Here is a 25,016-nt window from a genome sequence, read left to right as displayed (position 1 = left end):
TTTTAAGCAGCTGACTTAGCTGCAGTGGCTTTTGATACTAAAACGGCATCTGAGCCGTGGCTTCCATCTGTGGTCGGCATTGCCGGAGCCTGCTGCAGGCATACGTGAAAGTGAGATCCAGCAATAACAAAGCGCAGCCTGACCACATAGGCAGTGGCTGGAGGGGGCGGTGGCTTTCTCTGCAACACTTGTTGTGGTATGAGAACGAACCAAAAGCAAGAAGAGAGGGGAACGCACAAGAACGGGACGACTGGCATGGCCAGTAGCGGCAGTGGCCCTGGCTTTGTCCACGAGTCACACAATGAGGATTGTTCCCCACAAAGCCTCAAGGTCATTAATGGATCTGGGCTCATTTCAGCCATGGACGGAAGCTGGAAGTGACCCCAGCCCCTCGAGGCTCTGGAAGGAGAAGGCAAATGAAAGACCCCCACATCAAGTGGGGCATCTCCGGATCTGAAAGCCAATCAAGTGACTTGGGGGGGGGAGGGGGTTGACTCCGCATTAGTGAACATTTGGGCAGCGAGAAGCAGGAAAGTGAAAGCCATGGGGGGAGCCGGGCCACCTGTCGCCAGAGACGCGGGACGGCAAACAGCTGGGTTTCCCCAGGTGCAGATGAAGCCCTTGGAGAACATGGCGGAGAAGCCTAACTGGCCAAAAGGCAGGAATTTTGCAACCAGTCCCACTGGGACTAAACCGACCGACAGGGTTAGATTTCAAATCCTGTGAGTTTGGCCCAATGATGGAAAGGATCCGCTGAGCTGGAGAACCCCAGGCTGAGTTTGCCGTGTGACTCTGCCTTTTGTGAGCACCAGCCCTGCGGGCACAGGCCAGAAGGGTCCTGCTGCTGATTGAAACCTGCCAGCAGGAGCTGTGCAAACAGGAGGGAGCGGAGCAAAGGGGCGTTGTTATGAACACGGGCGTAGCCGTGTGGGACTGTCCTGCCTGGGGCGTGGTTGCCCCACGCCTGCCCCAAAAAGTGCAACACCAGAAAAGAAAAGTCTCGGGGCAAAAAGAAGCTTTTGCTGCTCCCGACAAATCAGCAACTGCAAGGGCTGAGCCTAAGGGCAGTTAACCCATGGTACTCCCTGCTACTGCATACCAGGTGTGGTTGACCTCTGCACCTTTCTGCTACTAGATACCAGGCACTGTTAACCCCTGGCACTCCCTGCTACTCTGGATACCAGGGTTGTTAACGCTTGGCACTCCTCACAACTGGATATTAGGGGGTGGTTAACCGCTGGAATTCCCTCACTTGGATTACCCATGTGGTTAACCGCTGGCAATCCCTGCGACTGGATACAGGGCATGGTTAACCCGTGGGACCCTCCACCACTGGATTGGAGCAGAGTTGGCCCAAGGGTCTCTGTACGAGGGTGCCTGCTACCTTAGCGCCACTTTGTGGCCAGAGGGCACTCGCTGGGCCTACCTCGTTGCTGGCACTCGTGCTGCCAGTCTGGTGGGTGGCCAGGGACAGGAGGCCAGTGAAGGGGGGAGGAGAAGGGCGGAATCCTGCACCGGATAGGACACAGACCCAGGCAGAGGACATGGCCTGGCTCGGATCTGGACGATGGGCTGGCTCAGGGGGTGGGAATGGGCTGTGGGGCTGGTGCCCAGTAGGGGACACCGCGACCAGGGGAGCCTCCGCACACACCGGTGTTCAGCAGAACAGGGGCTGAGAACCAGGTAGGGAACCAGTGGCCGACCAATGGTCTCCTCACCTGCAGTCCTGGCCCCGAGGTCCAGCCCCTCCCCTCCTCCCCACCTCAAATGGTGGCAAAGCAGAAAACCCAGAGCTGGGAACGGACTTCCCCTCCCCCTGCACTGCCTTGGGGTCGACAGTGTAGCCAGGGCAGGGACTAGGAGGGAGGGACCCCAGAGGCTGGAGAAGGGGGCAGACAGGGGTACAGGGACCCTTACGCCCCCTCCAAGGAAGATCAGCGTTGCCTGTGCCACCATGCCAAAGACAGAACAGAACCTGCGCAGCCGGGCTGCCAGCCCCGCCCCCTTGCTCTAACCCATAGACCCCACTGTCCTCACAGAGCTGGGGCAGAACCCAGGAGTCCTGCCCCCGGGTTCTCCCTGCTGGGAGCTAGACTGCCCGGCCCGTTAGATAGGGTTACCAGACGGTTTCAACAAAAATACCAAACACACTTGACATTACATCACAATCTACATGACATCTTATTTAGAAAATACTGGACATTTCTATTTCCTCGTTTCTTTTTTTTCAATTTGTTTCCCGAACAGAAAGCTCAAAACCAGATAGCTGGGAACCCTGCTGATAGATCCCTGCCAGGAGCCTGCGTCTGGTTCCAATGCCCCCAGTCCCGGGGGCAGCGGTAGATCAGGGAGGGGGCAGAGACGAGCCACCGGAATGATGATGCTGTGGGAGACCTGCTGTACGTGCTGCCCGTGCTTACAGGGGAACGTAGCGCGTGGGTGCTGCTCGGCCAGCTCTCTGGGTGTAATTAGCCCCAGGGCCCTGGCAGAGGGACGAATGGCTCCCCTAAGCCCTTGGGTACCTCCTGACGGGCTTTCAGCACCTCTCCGTGGCCTCTTCCAGCCCTCGCGACGGCAGTGGAGCATCCGCCTGCCCGAGTCCGTCCCTCCCACGGGGCTGACAGGGCCTTTCAGAGCTAGTCCCAGGGCGCCCTCGCCTCTCGCCAGCCCCGTAGCAGAGCACACGCTTGGCCTGGCTTCCTGCCTTGCGGCAACTCTTCAACCCCCCGGCTGTATCACGTGTGCTGGGATGGGCCATGCCTGTTGAACCCGGCCTGTTTCCACAGGCAACGGGGGCGAGTCTCAGCCCCTCTGGAACGTCCGTCTGCAGCCCAGTCCCAGGCTCGCTGCTCAGTCCGTCCCACGAGGTCCAGCACAGCGTCCGTCCAGCAGGCTCCAGCACCTCTGGGCTCCCTCCGATTGCCCCGCCCTGGAATTCTCCAAGGCTCCCTCCCTGGGGCAAGGCCTTCGCCCTCTTGGGCCTGCCCAGCCTCTGCCCTCCTGAGGGCCAGTAAGGGTATGTCTACACTACAAAGTTAATTCGAACTAATGGATGTTAGTTCAAATTAACTTTGATAGGCACTACACTAGCGCTCCGCTAGTTCGAACTTAATTCAAACTAGCAGAGCGCTTAGTTCGAACTAGGTAAACCTCATTGTACGAGGACTGAGCTGTGTAGCCCCTTAATTCGAACTAGTGGGAGGCTAGCCCTCCCCAGCTTTCCCTGGTGGCCACTCTGGCCAACACCAGGGAAACTCTACTGCCCCCCTCCCGGCCCCGGAGCCCTTAAAGAGGCACGGGCTGGCTACGGTGCCTGTGCCAGGTGCAAGCCTGCCAGCACCCAGCCAGCAGACCCTGCACCTGGCACGGCTCGAGCCAGCCACCCGATGCCCCCCAGCTCTCCCCCTCTTCCCGGGACCAGGCTGGAGGCTCTCGGGAGCTTGCCCAGGACCGCAAGAGGCGGACACCCGCCTGGTCCAGTGCAGACATCATGGACCTCATCCACGACCTCCACACTAGCACAGGAAAGTGGCCGTCTAGGGCAGGAGAGCTGCCAGCCTGGCCACCCAGGAGCAGGTTTGCATGAAAATCAAGGTGGTCCACTGAGACCCCCGACCCTGAGCCCTGAGCTTACAATGGCCGTCCTGGGTCAGACCAAAGGTCCATCTAGCCCAGTAGCCTGTCTCCCGACAGCATCCAACCCTAGGAACCCTGGAGGGGATGGACCAAAGACAGTGACCAAGCCATTTGTCTCGTGCCATCCCTCTCCAGCCTTCCACAAACTTCGGGCAGGGACACCACTCCAACCCCCTGGCTAATACCACTCCATGGACCCAACCTCCATCACTTTATCTCACTTCTCTTTAAACTCTGTTCTAGTTCTAGCCTTCACAGCCTCCTGCAGCAATGAGTTCCACAGGTTGACTATTTGCTTTGTGAAGAAGAACTTTCTGGTTTTAGTTTGAAGCCTGCTACCCATTCCTTTCCTTTGGTGTCCTCTAGTCCTTCTATTATGGGAACTAATGAAGAACTTTTCTGTATACACCCTCTCCACCCCATTCATGCTTTTATAGACCTCTATCATATCCCCCCTCCATCTCCTCTTTTCTAAGCTGAAAAGTCCCAGTCTCTTTAGCCTCTCTTCATCTGGGACCTGTTCCCAACCCCTGATCATGTTAGTTGCCCTCCCCTCTCCCAGCCTTTCTCTTCCCCTCTCCCACCTCCTTTTCCCAGTCTCCCCCAGTTTTGTTCAATAAAGACAGATTCTATTTTTGAACACAATTGTCCTTTATTTTGTACAGCAGGAAGGGGGGCTAGGGAGGGGTAAGTGGAAGGAGGTGAGGGAGGAATGGGGTACGAGCCCCCGATGGGGAGGACTGGGCTGGCTCTGCGGGCTTCTGGGGGTGGAATCTCTCCTGCAGCCCCCCAATTGGGCCCTCTCCCCAGATGGCAGCCTGCGGCAAGTGCAGCCGGTCTGATGGCCAAGTGCTGTAATGTGCCCAGTGTGGGTACTCCGGGCAATCCAAGCCAGGACTGCTTTGCAAGAGGGGTACCCTTGTGAACTGTCTGTCCGGGGTGGGGGTCGGGTCCCATTAAGCACAGCCCTTGGCTAGCCTGAGACAGCAGCTCCACGCTCTAAGTCCTACTCTGATGCCCTTCCGGCACTGCTTCTGGCCATCCTTAACCTCTGTTCAGGGTCCACTCAATGTGGACATGCTAGTTCGAATTAGCAAAATGCTAATTCAAACTAGTTTTTAGGTCTAGCTGCGCTAATTCAAATTAGCTTAGTTCTAATTAACTAATTCAAACTAAGTTAGTTCGAATTAGCGCTGTAGTGTAGACATACCCTAACAGAGTTCAGTTCCCTCTTTTCAGGTGCGTCCAAAGTCCTAATGGGGGGTGGAATCCAGGTCCCCCCACTGCGCCAAACCCCACCCCAGGGCCCTATAGACCTCAGCCATCTGCCTTGTCCCCTTCAACACACCCAGTCACTGATAAAATTCCCTGGGTCCCCAGCATGTTCCTCAGCTGGGACCCGCATCTCACCATCCCCAGCAGCACTGCTCTGTCCAAGGTCCTGTCACTTCCAGCCACACCCCTCCAACTCCAGGGAGAAACCCTCCTGTGCTCTGCACTGCATCCCCTTTTATATGGGACTGCTTGGCCCCCATTGGCTGCTCTCTGCAGCTCTCTGATTGGCTGCTTCCCTCACAGCCACTCTAGGCAGCTTGGAGGACCCTTTTCCTTGAGCTTTCCTGGGGCAAAGCCGGGAGGCCTCCAGCAAGAGATCTCAGGGCCCAGTGTACCCAGCCACACGCTGTAATGCGGCTAGGCCCTAAGGTAGGAGTGGGCAAAAAGGCCCCCGTGGGCCGGATCTGGCCCACCAAGTGGATTGATCTGGCCCACAGAGGCCCTCCTGCTCCCCTGCCCCCAGGCCCTGATTGGCTTGGAAATGGGGTAGCATGGGAAGTCCCTTCCTGCCCTGCCAGGTGTATGGGAGCCTAGTGGGAAGGCTGGGCAAAGGGGCTTTCCCACCCCCAGACTAATCATGGTCTGAGAGTGAGGTCGCCCAGAGGTATCCTGGCCCTTCCCCTTCCGGCTTAGACCCCGCCTCTTCCTGGCAGGCCAGGGACACTTCAAAAAGTTTTGAAGTGGCCCCTGGTCCCAAATGATTGCCCACCCCTGCCCTAAAGCCATAGAGAGGTCCTCCTGGGAGGCTAGAGAGGCCCTGGAGTAACTGGCCAAACAGGAGCCGGGGAGGACCATAAAAGAAGCTGCAGGCTCAGCCGCAGCTCAGTTGCAGCCCAGACCTGAAGGGAGACGGTTAAAAGGGCTGGTGCAACCAGGCACAGCTCAGAGTGGGGAGCTATGGGGACACCGTCTCCATGAGGAGTGTCATGTTAGTGGGTTTTATAACGAGCAGACAGGTCACTGCTGCACCCACGGGGGGTGTTCACCCAAAATGCTGTACAAAGTGGACCATGTGAGGTGTCAAACTAAAGCTTGTGTTCTACTGATTTTGTACGGGCTACTAATGTCCTTGTATGATGTCTATACATGAAGTTATGAATATGGGCTCTGTGCTTGTATTGTAAATGTTCTCTGTCTGGGAGCAAGCAATGTGCCTGGACCGCCTATTGGGAGGAGGGATTGTTCAGCCAATGACTATGCTAATTAGCACTCCTGCATGGACACTGGCTCTCAGAGTGGTCAATACACACCTTCTGGAAACCTGAAAACCAGCCAGGGCATAATGTCTGTTGACATGTGAAACAGAGACAGGTCACTTGACCCATGTGACCAGCTCCTGTTTGGGAGACACCAGGAATGGATATAAAGTGCCATGAGGTCTCCATCTTGTCTTCAGTCTTGCTACTGATCCCAGATGCAGCCTTGCGAGGGACAGGGAGCCGGGAAGGTTTGCCGACCCATCCTGACATAGGATGTACACCAGAGACTTCTCAACTAGCAGTTTGTAACATCTCTGCTAAGAGCCTGCCTCAAGAACCTGGTGACTGCTGCATGTGATGTATCCTCCTTAACAACCTTACTCTCCTGCTTTTCTTTTGTTAATAAACCTTTAGATTTTAGAGCCTAAAGGATTGGCCTGGCTTGCACTTGAGAGTAAGATCCAAGGTATAAATTGAACTGGAACAGTGGCTGGTTCTTTGGGGCCGGAAGAACCCGTTCGGGGTAGGTGAGATTGGGTTCTATAATCCCTCACCTGTGTGCAGGCCGGGGGGGGGGATTAGGGCACAGGGAGAGCTGGGGTGTCTGAGGCTTCCTGCTGGCTGGATTGGCAGATGAAGTGCTTGGTGTGACTGGTTTATGGCCTGTTTGGAAGGGTCTCTAGTCTGGGGCTGTAAGGAGCTCTGGTTTTGAGCAATTTGCCCTGAGCGGACATCCTCAGTGGTGCCCAGATCTGGTCCAGTCTGTCACAAGGAGAAGCCCAAGGGGCAATGCTCTCCTCCTGAGCAGGGAAAAAGATGGAGCATGGATTGGACATGGACAACTGGCAGAGGACACCGGGCCAGGCCCCTGTTAGAGGTGCACCCCGGCAGGGGGCTGCGAAAACCCCGCGGCGTGGGACTCGGCCGGAGGGGTGAGTAGCTGCAAGGCTTATTAAAGATTCCTGCTGACTGAAGTGGGGCCGAAGGCTGCCTGCAGCAGAGTGGGGGTGCTCGTGGGAGGGGAGTGCCCCCACATCACACACGCCTACAGACACTGGATCTAGGAAGGGAAGCGTTTTAATTTCCTTTGGCCTGAGACGTGGAGCGTTACACGGCGCCCCCGTGTGGACACGGTCTGAGACTGAGGGACTCCAGCGCTGTGGTTTAACACAGAGACAGTGAAGTGGGATTTGATCCCCGTCTGTCAGCACTGCCGCAGGGGGCTGGTCTTTTACATGCTCCGCCTCACCTGCTCTGTAAGATCCTGGCTTCCAACTTCCCACTTTAATACCCCAGATGCTTCACCAGCACCTCACGGATTCAGACAGACTCCAGGAATAGGAAGGGCCTGTGGTTTGCTGAAGTCCTTTCATGGGGGTGGAGGGGTGTCCCACAAGCTGGAGAGATCCCCAGCTCACAACACAGGATGACCCACAAATGATGTGGAGTTTGAATACAAGGAGAGACTTAGAATGAATGAGATTCTAGACCCAACTTGCGATAGAGAAACCAAGTGACTCAGGTTAGATCCCTGTGAGAGGTTTTACCAAACAAGGTTCTAGATCTAGCTACTGCTCTGGTGCCAGTAAAACGTGTCACAGATGACTGTCTGAGATTGAAAATATTGATAGATCTAGAACCCAGTGGAATCTGGAGATATCTGTGAATCTAGTATCCAGGAACGCTCAGAGTTTATGAACAGTGAAACACCTGGAACCCACCAGGACTTAGAACCATTGGAAACCTAACAATGAATGCGGCATGCCAAGTCTTCCACTTTCCCTAAGTCCAGGCAAATTCAGACCATCTTCTCTTGAGTGTTCTGGAATTCTGACACATTCCTTACACTAGATTCACGGGCACTGCTCTCCAGTTCATCGACAAACGCCGCCTTGACAAGGGTGAGAAGAGACGTCCTGAAGACCTCCCAGAACTTCTCCCCCACAAACAGGTAGAGGATGGGGGTGAAACAGGCATTGAAGCAGGCCATGACGGTATAAATGACCACGACGGCACCTGTCACGGACTCTGGTACATCCTTGTAGAGCTTCAATCCATGGTGGAGGTGGTAGGGCAGCCAGCTGAGGAAGAAGGAAACTACTGCAGTCACCATGACTTTGAAGGGCTTCCCAGAATAAACCAGCCTCTTCTCCTTCATCTTCAACACCACCCGGCTGTAGCATCCTGCCATGGTGCAGAAGGGCAGCAGGAAGCCCAGCAGGAATTGGATCACAAAGTCAGCCAGATGGATCTGTCTCCCCAGATCCAGCATCTCAGCTCTGTTCCTGTCCTTGGAAAGGGCGAAATTGTTGATGCAGGCAATTCTGCCCCCGTCCACCTTGTGGGTCTCCCGGAAAACCAGGTTTGGAATGCTGAGAGCAAAGGAGACCAGCCACACACCCAAAGCCAGCTTCCCAGCCCGGTGCACGGTGCGGTGGTTCTGGGACCAGATGGGATGGTGAATGAGGGTGTAGCGGTCCAGGCTGATGAGGGTGAGCAGGAAGACAGAGGAGAACAAGAGCATGGAGATGCAGGTGTTGAGGACTTTGCACAAGGCCATTCCAAAGACCCAGTGGAAACCCAGGAGGACGTAGACAGCAAAGAAGGGGATCAGCAGGGTGACAAAGGCAGAACAGGAGACCAGGTGGAGGAACCAGAGCGTGGTCACCGTCCTCCTCATCTTCATTCCCAGGACCCACAGGTACAGCCCGTTCGCCACCACACCCACCAGGAAGGTGGGGAAGAGAAACCCTGCCGAGGCTAGGTGTATGGCACTCACGGCTGCTGGGCTCTGGCTGGAATTTGCCTCCATGGCTGGTGGGAGAGTTGTGATCTCTTGATCCATGGTTCCCTGGGGAGAGACGGAAGAGGAGTTAGCCTTGGAAGGGACAACACAGGATGAGAGGAGAGTGGAAGAAGAGGAAAGGAGAAATACCACAATGGGCTCAGAATGCACCGTCAGAGAGGACCTTTATGGGCACCATCTGGTCCTCTAGAACATTCAGGCTGGATATGCTCAGCAATTCAGTTATGGCCGGTGGAACTCACTGCTGCAAGATGGAGCGATGAGCTACAGAGGAGGAAGAGCAGACATGGCAGGACAGAGGAAGGGGACTGTCTACTTCAGGGCTACTCACCTTTGGAAGTCCCAGGGGCCACAATGATACTCACGGCACATGCTGAAGGCCGCAACTTAAGTGTGGTTGCATAAACATGCAAATACACATCTATGCAAATATATGCAAATAGATTCTTTTACACTGATGGGCGTGAGTACAAAGATTAAGGCAAGACTATACAACACACAGGCCCTTTTAAATCAGTTCTGCTGATATTAATAAAACTAGCCAATTAGCCCATTATAAGACGAGATTTTCAGGTCTCTCCTGAGCCTCCGGTCTCTCTCTCTCTCTCTCTCTCTCTCTCTCTGTCCTCCTACTGCCTCCCCCTCTCTCTCTCTCAGCTCTCTTCTGCCTTCTGCCTCTCTCACTTTTTCTTCTCCCCCTCCTGCCTCTCACTCTCTTTCCGCTCTCCTCTGTCTCCTTCGGGGATGCACGCTTGTCCAGACTCTGTCCCCTGGGCATATACGTTACCACCCTGCCCCCCCTTCACCTCCCAGCATGGCACTCGGCTGACTTCTGCGCCACTTAGCCGGGCTGCCATGCAGGAGCAAGCGGCGCAAACAGCCTCTCTCTCTCTTCTCCTCCTACTGCCTCGCCCTCTCTCTCTCTCTCTCAGCTCTCATCCGCCACCTGCCTCTCTCTCCGTCTCTCTCTCTTTCTCTTCTCTCCCTTCCGCCTCTCTCTGTGTTTCTCTTCTCCTCCTCCTGCTGCGTCTCTCTCGCTCTCTCTTGCTGTCCTCTGCCTCCTCTCCGCCTCCTCCATTCCCCTCTCTGTCTCCTCCGTGTCCTCTGTGTCTGCTCCGCTTTTCTCCCTTTGAATCCGGGGCCCTTTCCTGACGTCAGAGATGCACGCTCGTCCAGGCCAGGCCCCTGGCTGTTCCCTCTGGGTGGTGCTTTTTCCTCCCACTGTGGTGCATGGCTGACTTCTGCATCACTCTGCCAAGCCGCCACGCAGGAGCAAACAGCGCAAACGGCCGTTTGGGCCCCACGCTCCCCATGCAGGACCCTTGTGCCGCATGGGGCGCGCGGACCCCGAATGGCCACTTGCACCGCTTGCTCTCGTGTGGCGGCCCAGCTGAGTGGCACAGAAATCAATGGAGCGCCATGGTGGGAGGAAACAGCATTGCCCAGAGGGAACAGCCAGCGTTTCAGCGTTACAGAGTCACAGACACTGGGCTACTATATATATGACTAGCACGTCATAAGATGGGATTTTCAGGTCTCCCTTCAACGTCAGTCTTCTCGCCTGAGCCTCCGGTCTCTCTCTCTCTCTCTCTCTCTCTCTCTCTCCTCCTTCTACTGCCTCTCCCCCCTCTCCTCTGCCTCCTATCTCTCTCTCTGTCTCTCTCTTTCTCTTCTCCCCTCCTGACTCTCACTCGTGGGACCGCAGAGCCCAAACAGCCTGGAGCCACTGTGACGCCGCACGTCACCGCCCCACCCCCCTTCACCTCCCGCCATGGCGCTCGGCTGACTTCTGCATCGCTCAGCTGGGACGCTGCGGGGGAGCAAGTGGAGCAAGTGACCGCTTGGGCCCCGCACTCCCCATGCAGCACGGGCCACCCAGAGGGAACAGCCAGCATTTCGGCATTACAGACTCAGGGTATGTCTACACTACCACCCTAGTTCGACATAGGGTGGTAATGTAGGCAACCAGAGTTGCAAATGAAGCCCAGGATTTGAATTTCCCAGGCTTCATTAGCATATTGCCGGCCGGCACCATTTTTAAATGTCCGCTAGTGCGGACTCCGTGCCGCGCGGCTACACCCCGGCAGGGGGCTGCGAAAACCGCTGGGTGAACAGAAGCACCAGACAGGAGTGGGGGCAGTCCCAGTGTCTGAGGGAATCTCTTGCTGAGGCCTCTGGGGTAGCAGTGGAGGGGGGAGGCCCTGTTAGACAGGGACGAGTTCTCTCTGTGAGCACAGGGCCCCCACCATAACTGTGGTCAGCGGCCATTAGTCAAGGCCAACCCAAAGTGGCTGAAGTAACAACAACGTTATTAACACAACCGCAAACTTAAAGAACAACACACAAAATCCGGTTGTCACAATGATATCATGGCATGAAGCCAGAACCCAGTTGTCACGGGGTACGCCCCCGCCCGGGGTTTCAGCCCCCTCCTAATGGGCCTACCCCATACCCCAAAGTCCCAATGTATAAGTCCTGGCCCCTCTATCAGGGCATATACGGTACCCAGCGTCTCAATGCAAATTCCCGGCCCTTCTATCAGAGCATATACGGTACTATAGGCTTAGCCGCTCTGAGAAGCCTCCCCTGGCCCGGGGTTTGCTTATCCAGGGAAGGGAAAATAGGTGGTAGGGGGACCCGGGCCCTCCCTCTCCACCGGGTCCCAGCCCAGGGCCCTTTAGGCAGGGCCTGTGGCTCCTGCCAGCTCGGCGGGGGATCCGGCCGATACACGCCGAGCCAAACTTTGTATCCTTTGCCCTGGGCTGCTTCCTCCGTGTCAGGGTCCGACATGGGCGGCGACTCTGGTCCCAGCGGCTGCAGGAACACTGGCCCGGCCTGGTCTCCTCTTTGCCCTGGGGCCTCCTTGACTGCCGGGCTCCTTCTGCCTTTATACTGGGCCACTGCTGGCAGCATGCCCAGCAGGGTCGGAGGGGCGGGGCTTTCTCTGCCAGCTGGGCCTGGGCTATCTCCTGCTCATGAGTGCGGGGCCTGTCCGCCCCATCACACCAGTGTACAAGTAACTACAACTGGGGCATACAAACAACAGGGATGGCGCCACCACCCTTCATTCGGAGACAAAGGCTGGTGGTTGTCCTAGGACGGAGGGAAGAATTCAAAGGACCAGGGAGGCAGAAGCTCTCTCATCCAACTCCTCTCTTCCCTTGGCTTATCATCCTGCGTGTGGTGTGTGCATGCAAAGGCAAATGGTGGAAGGGTGTGGGTGCGTGTGTGTGTGTGCGTGAGAGACAGAGACAGAGACAGAGACAGAGACAGACAGAGGGAGGGGTCTGGCTGCCTGGTCCCACTGCAGGCACCTGAACCTAAAACGAACACGCTGTGCCTGGCGAGACCGACAGGCGCAGGACGCGGGACTGCCCCACCCCCAGCAGCCTGTCCCAGACGCACTCTCTGGTGAGAGATTTCTTCAGGCTCCCAGTGGCCTGTGGAGCCAAACACCCTGCCCCTTGGCCTGAGGGGCTCAGATGGGCTCCGGCTCCGGCCCCCCAAGTCGCACAGAGCCCTGGGGGAGGGGGTCAGGGCCCTTGTCAGCCCTCTTGTCGCCCGGCAGATTGGGGTCAGGTGACCCCCCTTTCCCGCCTTTTTCCTTTTCCCGCCCTTTCCAGGCCGGGGTCAGTGACAGGCGGCTGACCAGCGCCTCAGACAAACACAACACGGTGGACGTACACACTGGCGCCCCTCCCCCGACAGCCCCTCCCCCCCCCCGAGTAATGCAGCCAGCAGCCGGGAAAGCGACGCCGCGTTGCTCCGCTTCCCCCCCCCCGCTGCCCGTGGGGGGGGCCCCTGCTGTGGGCGCCAGGCCCCCGCTGGTCTCCCAGGCCGGCCAGAGGCGCTGGCCCCCGGCTCCTCCCACCCACGGCGTTTGGAGGGTCCCGTGCCCCCAGCGCCCCCTTCGCACGTTGCCCTGGCAACAGGGTAACACTTCTGTACGAAGAACCAACCCCGCTCTGGGGTGCAGTCGCAGGCGCGTTGTGAGCAAGGCACGAGCAGCGACTGTTCCTCCTGCCCGACCGCGTCCAGCTCTGGGAGACTCATTTCAGAACAGACGGGACCAAACTGGGGAAAGTTCAGAGAGGAGCAGCACAAACGAGGAAAGGGCGAGAAAACCCGGCCTGGGAGGGCGACTGAACGAACTGGGCTCCGTTAGTCTGGGAAGGAGCAGACGGAGAGGGGACACGAGAGCAGCTTTCAAGTATCTAAAAGGGAGTCACAGGGAGGAGGGAGAAAAATTGTTCCCCTTGGCCTCTGAGGACCAGACAAGCAGCAATGGGCTTCAACTGCAGCCAGGGAGGTTTAGGTTGGACATTAGGAAGAGTTTCCTTTCGGGGGGTGTTAAACACTGAAATAAATTGCCTGAAGACACTGTGGAAACTCCATCCTTGGAGAGATTTAAGCGCAGGCTGGACAGACACCTGTCACAGAGGGTCGGCATGGTGCTCTGTCCTGCCGTGGGTACAGGGACTGGCTTTGATAACCTCTCCAGGTCCTTCCCAGTCCTACAATTCTATGCTTTCGGCTCCAGCCCTCCCTGGAGAGGGTGTAACTCTTGCTGCACAGAGTAACCCCAGTGAAAGTCAGTGGCAGGGAGTTCCACTGGTTTCCTTGACAACAGAAAAAATCTATAGCTTCTAGGAGGCCTTAGCATGGAAATCCCCCTTTAGACCCAACTAGGGGCCCTCTGCCCTTTGTCTCAACTCACCTGGGCAGCCGGTTGTGGAAACACGAAGCCAGCACAGAGAGAGCCTCTGATGGGGAGTGTTTGCCCAGCAAAGCATCCGAGAGTCTGTCTCCTGCAGTTCCGAGCCCTCCTCTGTGTGTTGAGTTCACTCCCCTTAGCTCTGTGTCTTCTACACACTCCGCCCCCAGCTACTCTGCAAACCATAAACGGAAAAGAACACCGGACAGTCTGACACAAACCACCACGCAAGCATCAGCCACTGTTTCAAAACGAGTGGGACAGGGCCCCAGGGGGGCAGCCTGGGACTGTGGGCCTGCTGAGCCCCCCCTGCCTCTCCGGCCTGAGCTGGCTCCCTGGGCTTTGCTAGTGACCAGCAGCAAACCCCCGCAGGCCCTGCGGTCACTCAGCAGAACCACATGGGGAGCCCCACGCCAGAGCCAGTCACGACTCGCACCAGGCACAGGCCCAGCTAGACCCGCCCAGCTCCCAGCACTGCCCCTCAGGGACGGGCCACCTTGCACTGCTCACGATGGGCTGTACAAATCTATACCTGGCTTTGCCACTTCACTTGTGGAGAGCACCTGTAAACGTACAGCCAGAGCCACCTGACAAAGGTATCATCACTTGTTTCTTCCAGGATGGCCAGAGCCCCAAAACCAGGAGTGCTAGTGCGGGTGAATCTTGGACTAGCCTGCTACTCCTGCGGTTACCGCTCCCAAACAATCCATGTACCTAAGGTTGCAAACTTTCCGTACCCACGTATGACAGCACCAGCCCTTGCCATCCAAAGCAGACTTACCAGACGCTTACCACAAGCGTCCTTGTCAAGATAAGCAGCAAAACAAGAGTGTTGACTGCAAAAGCGAGAGTTTAAGTGATTACAAGTGACAGGCCAAAAGTCAGGGTGGCCAACAGCTGAGTGAGCTGTTTTGCTCAACCCCTCATGCGCTCCCTGGACATTGCCTCCGTCATACCCACGTTTGTCCCTTAAAGCTAGGCCAGGCCCCTCTGTGGGAGTCTGCTGGGGTGTGTGAGAGTTAAATAAGGGCTCTGGGTAATTGCGACCACGGTAACAGGGCACGGCCCAGGCACACCCCGCTTCCGTTGATTGAGACACTTGTTTTGATTCCTCCTTCCCTGCTTGCTCGGGAGAAATATAACTTTCCATGAATGGTCTGTGTGTGAGCCAGGCTGCCTTCCTTAGCCCTTTATCCACTTCCATTCACTTTGAGGTCTTCATTCAGGGTGTGTCTACACTAGGCAGCTCTTTCAAAATAACTAAAACCAACTGCATAGCTCCCAAAATAACAAAATCGAAATAGCGAGACCCCGCTATGGGAAGCCTTGAAATGAGTCCGGGGCAGGTTCCATTACTATGGACGCGCTCCCTCAACTTAGCGCCCCAGAATGACTCTGGGGAGTCGTTATTTCAGAATAGCGGGAGTGTGGATGCCCTGCTGCTGCTGTTTCATAATGAGCGTTCTTCCCCAAAGAGAGCAGGAGAGCAGACTTCAACGTGACGGGCTCGGGCGTGTGGGATCTGAAAGTCAATCAAGTGACTTGGGGGGGGGTTGACTCCGCATTAGTGAACATTTGGGGCAGCGAGAAGCAGGAAAGTGAAAGCCATGGGGAGAGCCGGGCCACCTGTCGCCAGAGACGCGGGACGGCAAACAGCTGGGTTTCCCCAGGTGCAGACGAAGCCCTTGGAGAACATGGCGGAGAAGCCTAACTGGCCAAGAGGCAGGAATTTTGCAACCAGTCCCACTGGGACTAAACCGACCGACAGGGTTGCATTTCAAATCCTGTGAGTTTGGCCCAATGATGGAAAGGGTCCGCTGAGCTGGAGAACCCCAGGCTGAGTTTGCCGTGTGACTCTGCCTTTTGTGAGCACCAGCCCTGCGGGCACAGACCAGAGGGGTCCTGCTGCTGATTGAAACCTGCCAGCAGGAGCTGTGCAAACAGGAGGGAGCGGAGCAAAGGGGCGTTGTTATGAACACGGGCGTAGCCGTGTGGGACTGTCCTGCCTGGGGCGTGGTTGCCCCACGCCTGCCCCAAAAAGTGCAACACCAGAAAAGAAAAGTCTCGGGGCAAAAAGAAGCTTTTGCTGCTCCCGACAAATCAGCAACTGCAAGGGCTGAGCCTAAGGGCAGTTAACCCATGGTACTCCCTGCTACTGGATACCAGGTGTGGTTGACCTCTGCACCTTTCTGCTACTAGATACCAGGCACTGTTAACCCCTGGCACTCCCTGCTACTCTGGATACCAGGGTTGTTAACGCTTGGCACTCCTCACAACTGGATATTAGGGGGTGGTTAACCGCTGGAATTCCCTCAATTGGATTACCCATGTGGTTAACCGCTGGCAATCCCCGTGACTGGATACAGGGCATGGTTAACCCGTGGGACCCTCCACCACTGGATTGGAGCAGAGTTGGCCCAAGGGTCTCTGTACGAGGGTGCCTGCTACCTTAGCGCCACTTTGGGGCCAGAGGGCACTCGCAGGGCCTACCTCGTTGCTGGCACTCGCGCTGCCAGTCTGGTGGGTGGCCAGGGACAGGAGGCCAGTGAAGGGGGGAGGAGAAGGGGGGAATCCTGCACCGGATAGGACACAGACCCAGGCAGAGGACATGGCTCGGCTCGGATCTGGACGATGGGCTGGCTCAGGGGGTGGGAATGGGCTGTGGGGCTGGTGCCCAGTAGGGGACACCGCGACCAGGGGAGCCTCCGCACACACCGGTGTTCAGCAGAACAGGGGCTGAGAACCAGGTAGGGAACCAGTGGCCGACCAATGGTCTCCTCACCTGCAGTCCTGGCCCGGAGGTCCAGCCTCTCTCCTCCTCCCCACCTCAAATGGTGGCAAAGCAGAAAACCCAGAGCTGGGAACGGACTTCCCCTCCCCCTGCACTGCCTTGGGGTCGACAGTGTAGCCAGGGCAGGGACTAGGAGGGAGGGACCCCAGAGGCTGGAGAAGGGGGCAGACAGGGGTACAGGGACCCTTACGCCCCCTCCAAGGAAGATCAGCGTTGCCTGTGCCACCATGCCAAAGACAGAACAGAACCTGCGCAGCCGGGCTGCCAGCCCCGCCCCCTTGCTCTAACCCATAGACCCCACTGTCCTCACAGAGCTGGGGCAGAACCCAGGAGTCCTGCCCCCGGGTTCTCCCTGCTGGGAGCTAGACTGCTCGGCCCGTTAGATAGGGTTACCAGACGGTTTCAACAAAAATACCAAACACACTTGACATTACATCACAATCTACATGACATCTTATTTAGAAAATACTGGACATTTCTATTTCCTCGTTTCTTTTTTTTCAATTTGTTTCCCGAACAGAAAGCTCAAAACCAGATAGCTGGGAACCCTGCTGATAGATCCCTGCCAGGAGCCTGCGTCTGGTTCCAATGCCCCCAGTCCCGGGGGCAGCGGTAGATCAGGGAGGGGGCAGAGACGAGCCACCGGAATGATGATGCTGTGGGAGACCTGCTGTACGTGCTGCCCGTGCTTACAGGGGAACGTAGCGCGTGGGTGCTGCCCGGCCAGCTCTCTGGGTGTAATTAGCCCCAGGGCCCTGGCAGAGGGACGAACAGCTCCCCTAAGTCCTTGGGTACCTCCTGATGGGCTTTCAGCACCTCTCCGTGGCCTCTTCCAGCCCTCGCGTCGGCAGTGGAGCGTCCGCCTGCCTGAGTCCGTCCCTCCCACGGGGCTGAAAGGGCCTTTCAGAGCTAGTCCCAGGGCGCCCTCGCCTCTCGCCAGCCCCGTAGCAGAGCACACGCTTGGCCTGGCTTCCTGCCTTGCGGCAACTCTTCAACCCCCCGGCTGTATCACGTGTGCTGGGATGGGCCATGCCTGTTGAACCCGGCCTGTTTCCACAGGCAACGGGGGTGAGTCTCAGCCCCTCTGGAACGTCCATCTGCAGCCCAGTCCCAGGCTCGCTGCTCAGTCCGTCCCACGAGGTCCAGCACAGCGTCCGTCCAGCAGGCTCCAGCCCCTCTGGGCTCCCTCCGATTGCCCCGCCCTGGAATTCTCCAAGGCTCCCTCCCTGGGGCAAGGCCTTCGCCCTCTTGGGCCTGCCCAGCCTCTGCCCTCCTGGGGGCCAGTAAGGGTATGTCTACACTACAAAGTTAATTCGAACTAACGGACGTTAGTTCAAATTAACTTTGATAGGCGCTACACTAGCGCTCCGCTAGTTCGAACTTAATTCAAACTAGCGGAGCGCTTAGTTCGAACTAGGTAAACCTCATTGTACGAGGACTAAGCCTAGTTCGAACCTGCTAGTTCGAATTAAGGGCTGTGTAGCCCCTTAATTCGAACTAGTGGGAAGCTAGCCCTTCCCAGCTTTCCCTGGAGGCCACTCTGGCCAACACCAGGGAAACTCTACTGCCCCCCTCCCGGCCCCGGAGCCTTTAAAGGGGCACGGGCTGGCTACGGTGCCCGTGCCAGGTGCAAGCCTGCCAGCACCCAGCCAGCAGACCCTGCACCTGGCACGGCTCAAGCCAGCCACCCGATGCCCCCCAGCCCTCCCCCTCTTCCTGGGACCAGGCTGGCGGCTCTCGGGACCGCAAGAGGCGGACACCCACCTGGTCTAGTGCAGACATCATGGACCTTGTCCACGACCTCCACACTACCACAGGAAAGCGGCCGTCTAGGGCAGGAGAGCTGCCAGCCTGGCCACCCAGGAGCAGGTTTGCATGAAAATCAAGGTGGTCCACTGAGACCCCCAACCCTGAGCCCTGAGCTTACAATGGCCGTACTGGGTCAGACCAAAGGTCCATCTAGCCCAGTAGCCTGTCTGCCAACAGCATCCAACCCTAGGAACCCTGGAGGGGATGGACCAAAGACAGTGACCAAGCCATTTGTCTCGTGCCATCCCTCTCCAGCCTTCCACAAACTTCGGGCAGGGACACCACTCCAACCCCCTGGCTAATACCACTCCATGGACCCAACCTCCATCACTTTATCTCACTTCTCTTTAAACTCTGTTCTCGTTCTAGCCTTCACAGCCTCCTGCGGCAATGAGTTCCACAGGTTGACTATTTGCTTTGTGAAGAAGAACTTTCTGGTTTTAGTTTGAAGCCTGCTATCCATTCCTTTCCTTTGGTGTCATCTAGTCCTTCTATTATGGGAACTAATGAAGAACTTTTCTTGATGCACCCTCTCCACCCCACTCATGCTTTCATAGACCTCTATCATATCCCCCCTCCATCTCCTCTTTTCTAAGCTGAAAAGTCCCAGTCTCTTTAGCCTCTCTTCATCTGGGACCTGTTCCCAACCCCTGATCATGTTAGTTGCCCTCCCCTCTCCCAGCCTTTCTCTTCCCCTCTCCCACCTCCTTTTCCCAGTCTCCCCCAGTTTTGTTCAATAAAGACAGATTCTATTTTTGAACACAATTGTCCTTTATTTTGTACAGCAGGAAGGGGGGCTAGGGAGGGGTAAGTGGAAGGAGGTGAGGGAGGAATGGGGTACGAGCCCCCAATGGGGAGGACTGGGCTGACTCTGCGGGCTTCTGGGGGTGGAATCTCTCCTGCAGCCCCCCAATTGGGCCCTCTCCCCAGATGGCAGCCTGCGGCAAGTGCAGCTGGTCTGATGGCCAAGTGCTGTAATGTGCCCAGTGTGGGTACTCCGGGCAATCCAAGCCAGGACTGCTTTGCAAGAGGGGCACCCTTGCGAACTGTCTGTCCGGGGTGGGGGTCGGGTCCCATTAAGCACAGCCCTTGGCTAGCCTGAGACAGCAGCTCCACGCTCTAAGTCCTACTCTGATGCCCTTCCGGCACTGCTTCCGGCCATCCTTAACCTCTGTTCAGGGTCCACTCAATGTGGACATGCTAGTTCGAATTAGCAAAATGCTAATTCAAACTAGTTTTTAGGTCTAGCTGCACTAATTCAAATTAGCTTAGTTCTAATTAACTAATTCGAACTAAGTTAGTTCGAATTAGCGCTGTAGTGTAGACATACCCTAACAGAGTTCAGTTCCCTCTTTTCAGGTGCATCCAAAGTCCTAATGGAGGGTGGAATCCAGGTCCCCCCACTGCGCCAAACCCCACCCCAGAGCCCTATAGACCTCAGCCATCTGCCTTGTCCCCTTCAACACACCCAGTCACTGATAAAATTCCCTGGGTCCCCAGCATGTTCCTCAGCTGGGACCCGCATCTCACCATCCCCAGCAGGATTGCTCTGTCCAAGGTCCTGTCACTTCCAGCCACACCCCTCCAACTCCAGGGAGAAACCCTCCTGTGCTCTGCACTGCATCCCCTTTTATATGGGACTGCTTGGCCCCCATTGGCTGCTCTCTGCAGCTCTCTGATTGGCTGCTTCCCTCACAGCCACTCTAGGCAGCTTGGAGGACCCTTTTCCTTGAGCTTTCCTGGGGCAAAGCCAGGAGGCCTCCAGCAAGAGATCTCAGGGCCCAGTGTACCCAGCCACACGCTGTAATGCGGCTAGGCCCTAAGGTAGGAGTGGGCAAAAAGGCCCCCGTGGGCCGGATCTGGCCCACCAAGTGGATTGATCTGGCCCACAGAGGCCCTGCTGCTCCCCTGCCCCCAGGCCCTGATTGGCTTGGAAATGGGGTAGCATGGGAAGTCCCTTCCTGCCCTGCCAGGTGTATGGGAGCCTAGTGGGAAGGCTGGGCAAAGGGGCTTTCCCACCCCCAGACTAATCATGGTCTGAGAGTGAGGTCGCCCAGAGGTATCCTGGCCCTTCCCCTTCTGGCTTAGACCCCGCCTCTTCCTGGCAGGCCAGGGACACTTCAAAAAGTTTTGAAGTGGCCCCTGGTCCCAAATGATTGCCCACCCCTGCCCTAAAGCCATAGAGAGGTCCTCCTGGGAGGCTAGAGAGGCCCTGGAGTAACTGGCCAAACAGGAGCCGGGGAGGACCATAAAAGAAGCTGCAGGCTCAGCCGCAGCTCAGTTGCAGCCCAGTCCTGAAGGGAGACGGTTAAAAGGGCTGGTGCAACCAGGCACAGCTCAGAGTGGGGAGCTATGGGGACACTGTCTCCATGAGGAGTGTCATGTTAGTGGGTTTTATAACGAGCAGACAGGTCACTGCTGCACCCACGGGGGGTATTAGGGCACAGGGAGAGCTGGGGTGTCTGAGGCTTCCTGCTGGCTGGATTGGCAGATGAAGCACTTGGTGTGACTGGTTTGTGGCCTGTTTGGAAGGGTCTCTAGTCTGGGGCTGTAAGGAGCTCTGGTTTTGAGCAATTTGCCCTGAGTGGATGCCCTTAGCGATGCCCAGATCTGGTCTGTCACAAGGAGAAGCCCAAGGGGCAATGCTCTCCTCCTGAGCAGGGAAAAAGATGGAGCATGGATTGGACATGGACACTCGGCAGAGGGCACCGGACCAGGCCCCTGTTAGAGGTGCACCCCGGCAGGCGGCTGCGAACACCCCCACAGAGTGGGACTCGGCCAGAGGGGTGAGTAGCTGCAAGGCTTATTAAAGATTCCTGCTGACTGAAGTGGGGCCGAAGGCTGCCTGCAGCAGAGTGGGGGTGCTCGTGGGAGGGGAGTGCCCCCACATCACACACGCCTACAGACACTGGATCTAGGAAGGGAAGCGTTTTAATTTCCTTTGGCCTGAGACGTGGAGCGTTACACGGCGCCCCCGTGTGGACACGGTCTGAGACTGAGGGACTCCAGCGCTGTGGCTTAACACAGAGACAGTGAAGTGGGATTTGATCCCCGTCTGTCAGCACTGCCACAGGGGGCTGTCTTTTACATGCTCCGCCCCACCTGCTCTGTAAGATCCTGGCTTCCAACTTCCCACTTTAATACCCCAGATGCTTCACCAGGACCTCACGGATTCAGACAGACTCCAGGGATAGGAAGGGCCTGTGGTTTGCTGAAGTCCTTTCATGGGGGTGGAGGGGTGTCCCACAAGCTGGAGAGATCCCCAGCTCACAACACAGGATGACCCACAAATGATGTGGAGTTTGAATACAAGGAGAGACTTAGAATGAATGAGATTCTAGACCCAACTTGCGATGGAGAAACCAAGTGACTCAGGTTAGATCTCTGTGAGAGGTTTTACCAAACAAGGTTCTAGATCTAGCTACTGCTCTGGTGCCAGTAAAACGTGTCACAGATGACTGTCTGAGATTGAAAATATTGATAGATCTAGAATCCAGTGGAATCTGGAGATAGCTGTGAATCTAGAATCCAGGAACACTCAGAGTTTATGAACAGTGAAACACCTGGAACCCACCAGGACTTAGAACCATTAGAGACCTAACAATGAATGCGGCATGCCAAGTCTTCCACTTTCCCTATGTCCAGGCAAATTCAGACCATCTTCTCTTGAGTGTTCTGACACATTCCTTACACTAGATTCACGCACACTGCTCTCTGGTTCATCGACAAACGCCGCCTTGACAAGGGTGAGAAGAGACGTCCTGAAGACCTCCCAGAACTTCTCCCCCACAAACAGGTAGAGGATGGGGGTGAAACAGGCATTGAAGCAGGCCATGACGGTATAAATGACCACGACGGCACCTGTCACGGACTCTGGTACATCCTTGTAGAGCTTCAATCCGTGGTGGAGGTGGTAGGGCAGCCAGCTGAGGAAGAAGGAAACCACTGCAGTCACCATGACTTTGAAGGGCTTCCCAGAATAAACCAGCCTCTTCTCCTTCATCTTCAACACCACCCGGGTGTAGCATCCTGCCATGGTACAGAAGGGGAGCAGGAAGCCCAGCAGGAATCGGATCACAAAGTCAGCCAGATGGATCTGTCTCCCCAGATCCAGCATCTCAGCTCTGTTCCTGTGCTTGGAAAGGGCGAAATTGTTGATGCAGGCAATTCTGCCCCCGTCCACCTTGTGGGTCTCCCGGAAAACCAGGTTTGGAATGCTGAGAGCAAAGGAGACCAGCCACACACCCAAAGCCAGCTTCCCAGCCCGGTGCACGGTGCGGTGGTTCTGGGACCAGATGGGATGGTGAATGAGGGTGTAGCGGTCCAGGCTGATGAGGGTGAGCAGGAAGACAGAGGAGAACAAGAGCATGGAGATGCAGGTATTGAGGACTTTGCACAAGGCCATTCCAAAGACCCAGTGGAAACCCAGGAGGACGTAGACAGCAAAGAAGGGGATCAGCAGGGTGACAAAGGCAGAACAGGAGACCAGGTGGAGGAACCAGAGCGTGGTCACCGTCCTCCTCATCTTCATTCCCAGGACCCACAGGTACAGCCCGTTCGCCACCACACCCACCAGGAAGGTGGGGAAGAGAAACCCTGCCGAGGCTAGGTGTATGGCACTCACGGCTGCTGGGCTCTGGCTGGAATTTGCCTCCATGGCTGGTGGGAGAGTTGTGATCTCTTGATCCATGGTTCCCTGGGGAGAGACGGAAGAGGAGTTAGCCTTGGAAGGGACAACACAGGATGAGAGGAGAGTGGAAGAAGAGGAAAGGAGAAATACCACAATGGGCTCAGAATGCACCGTCAGAGAGGACCTTTATGGGCACCATCTGGTCCTCTAGAACATTCAGGCTGGATATGCTCAGCAATTCAGTTATGGCCGGTGGAACTCACTGCTGCAAGATGGAGCGATGAGCTACAGAGGAGGAAGAGCAGACATGGCAGGACAGAGGAAGGGGACTGTCTACTTCAGGGCTACTCACCTTTGGAAGTCCCAGGGGCCACAATGATACTCACGGCACATGCTGAAGGCCGCAACTTAAGTGTGGTTGCATAAACATGCAAATACACATCTATGCAAATATATGCAAATAGATTCTTTTACACTGATGGGCGTGAGTACAAAGATTAAGGCAAGACTATACAACACACAGGCCCTTTTAAATCAGTTCTGCTGATATTAATAAAACTAGCCAATTAGCCCATTATAAGACGAGATTTTCAGGTCTCTCCTGAGCCTCCGGTCTCTCTCTCTCTCTCTCTCTCTCTCTCTGTCCTCCTACTGCCTCCCCCTCTCTCTCTCTCAGCTCTCTTCTGCCTTCTGCCTCTCTCACTTTTTCTTCTCCCCCTCCTGCCTCTCACTCTCTTTCCGCTCTCCTCTGTCTCCTTCGGGGATGCACGCTTGTCCAGACTCTGTCCCCTGGGCATATACGTTACCACCCTGCCCCCCCTTCACCTCCCAGCATGGCACTCGGCTGACTTCTGCGCCACTTAGCCGGGCTGCCATGCAGGAGCAAGCGGCGCAAACAGCCTCTCTCTCTCTTCTCCTCCTACTGCCTCGCCCTCTCTCTCTCTCTCTCAGCTCTCATCCGCCACCTGCCTCTCTCTCCGTCTCTCTCTCTTTCTCTTCTCTCCCTTCCGCCTCTCTCTGTGTTTCTCTTCTCCTCCTCCTGCTGCGTCTCTCTCGCTCTCTCTTGCTGTCCTCTGCCTCCTCTCCGCCTCCTCCATTCCCCTCTCTGTCTCCTCCGTGTCCTCTGTGTCTGCTCCGCTTTTCTCCCTTTGAATCCGGAGCCCTTTCCTGACGTCAGAGATGCACGCTCGTCCAGGCCAGGCCCCTGGCTGTTCCCTCTGGGTGGTGCTTTTTCCTCCCACTGTGGTGCATGGCTGACTTCTGCATCACTCTGCCAAGCCGCCACGCAGGAGCAAACAGCGCAAACGGCCGTTTGGGCCCCACGCTCCCCATGCAGGACCCTTGTGCCGCATGGGGCGCGCGGACCCCGAATGGCCACTTGCACCGCTTGCTCTCGTGTGGCGGCCCAGCTGAGTGGCACAGAAATCAATGGAGCGCCATGGTGGGAGGAAACAGCATTGCCCAGAGGGAACAGCCAGCGTTTCAGCGTTACAGAGTCACAGACACTGGGCTACTATATATATGACTAGCACGTCATAAGATGGGATTTTCAGGTCTCCCTTCAACGTCAGTCTTCTCGCCTGAGCCTCCGGTCTCTCTCTCTCTCTCTCTCCTCCTTCTACTGCCTCTCCCCCCTCTCCTCTGCCTCCTATCTCTCTCTCTGTCTCTCTCTTTCTCTTCTCCCCTCCTGACTCTCACTCGTGGGACCGCAGAGCCCAAACAGCCTGGAGCCACTGTGACGCCGCACGTCACCGCCCCACCCCCCTTCACCTCCCGCCATGGCGCTCGGCTGACTTCTGCATCGCTCAGCTGGGCCGCTGCGGGGGAGCAAGTGGAGCAAGTGACCGCTTGGGCCCCGCACTCCCCATGCAGCACGGGCCACCCAGAGGGAACAGCCAGCATTTCGGCATTACAGACTCAGGGTATGTCTACACTACCACCCTAGTTCGACATAGGGGGGTAATGTAGGCAACCAGAGTTGCAAATGAAGCCCAGGATTTGAATTTCCCAGGCTTCATTAGCATATTGCCGGCCGGCACCATTTTTAAATGTCCGCTAGTGCGGACTCCGTGCCGCGCGGCTACACCCCGGCAGGG

General features: G+C 56.5%; 2 protein-coding genes across 3 annotated transcripts; both read right to left on the bottom strand.

Annotated features, from left to right (window-relative positions):
• Positions 1-7,968: 7,968 nt before the first annotated feature.
• On the bottom strand, positions 7,969-13,852 carry LOC149521860 (putative G protein-coupled receptor 33). Of its 2 annotated transcripts, XM_089772688.1 has the most exons (3): positions 13,723-13,852; positions 10,281-10,297; positions 7,969-9,021 (listed from the first exon to the last, which is right to left on the bottom strand). In XM_089772688.1, the coding sequence occupies exons 2-3, from the start codon at positions 10,287-10,289 to the stop codon at positions 7,969-7,971; spliced, it is 1,062 nt and encodes a 353-aa protein (XP_089628814.1). In that variant the 5' UTR covers positions 10,290-10,297; positions 13,723-13,852. The 2 variants fall into 2 exon arrangements, with proteins under 2 accessions (XP_089628814.1, XP_089628813.1); XM_089772687.1 differs by lacking the exon at positions 10,281-10,297 and having other exon boundaries at positions 7,969-9,048; positions 13,718-13,852.
• Positions 13,853-21,879: 8,027 nt separating this feature from the next.
• LOC142819643 (putative G protein-coupled receptor 33) lies at positions 21,880-22,986 on the bottom strand. Its single transcript, XM_075908035.2, has one exon. The coding sequence runs from the start codon at positions 22,978-22,980 to the stop codon at positions 21,880-21,882; it is 1,101 nt and encodes a 366-aa protein (XP_075764150.2). The 5' UTR covers positions 22,981-22,986.
• Between the last annotated feature and the right edge of the window lie 2,030 nt (positions 22,987-25,016).

This window comes from Pelodiscus sinensis, chromosome 22, assembly GCF_052426305.1.
Source record: "Pelodiscus sinensis isolate ZL-2025 chromosome 22, ASM5242630v1, whole genome shotgun sequence".
NCBI classification, from domain to species: domain Eukaryota; kingdom Metazoa; phylum Chordata; order Testudines; family Trionychidae; genus Pelodiscus; species Pelodiscus sinensis.
The sequence above is the reverse complement of the archived record's forward strand: the minus strand, read 5'-3'. Positions and strand labels throughout refer to the sequence as shown.

Excerpts from the sequence above, each read along its gene's own strand:
- LOC142819643 (XM_075908035.2), bottom strand. The coding sequence starts at position 22,980 with ATGGATCAAGAGATCACAACTCTCCCACCAGCCATGGAGGCAAATTCC.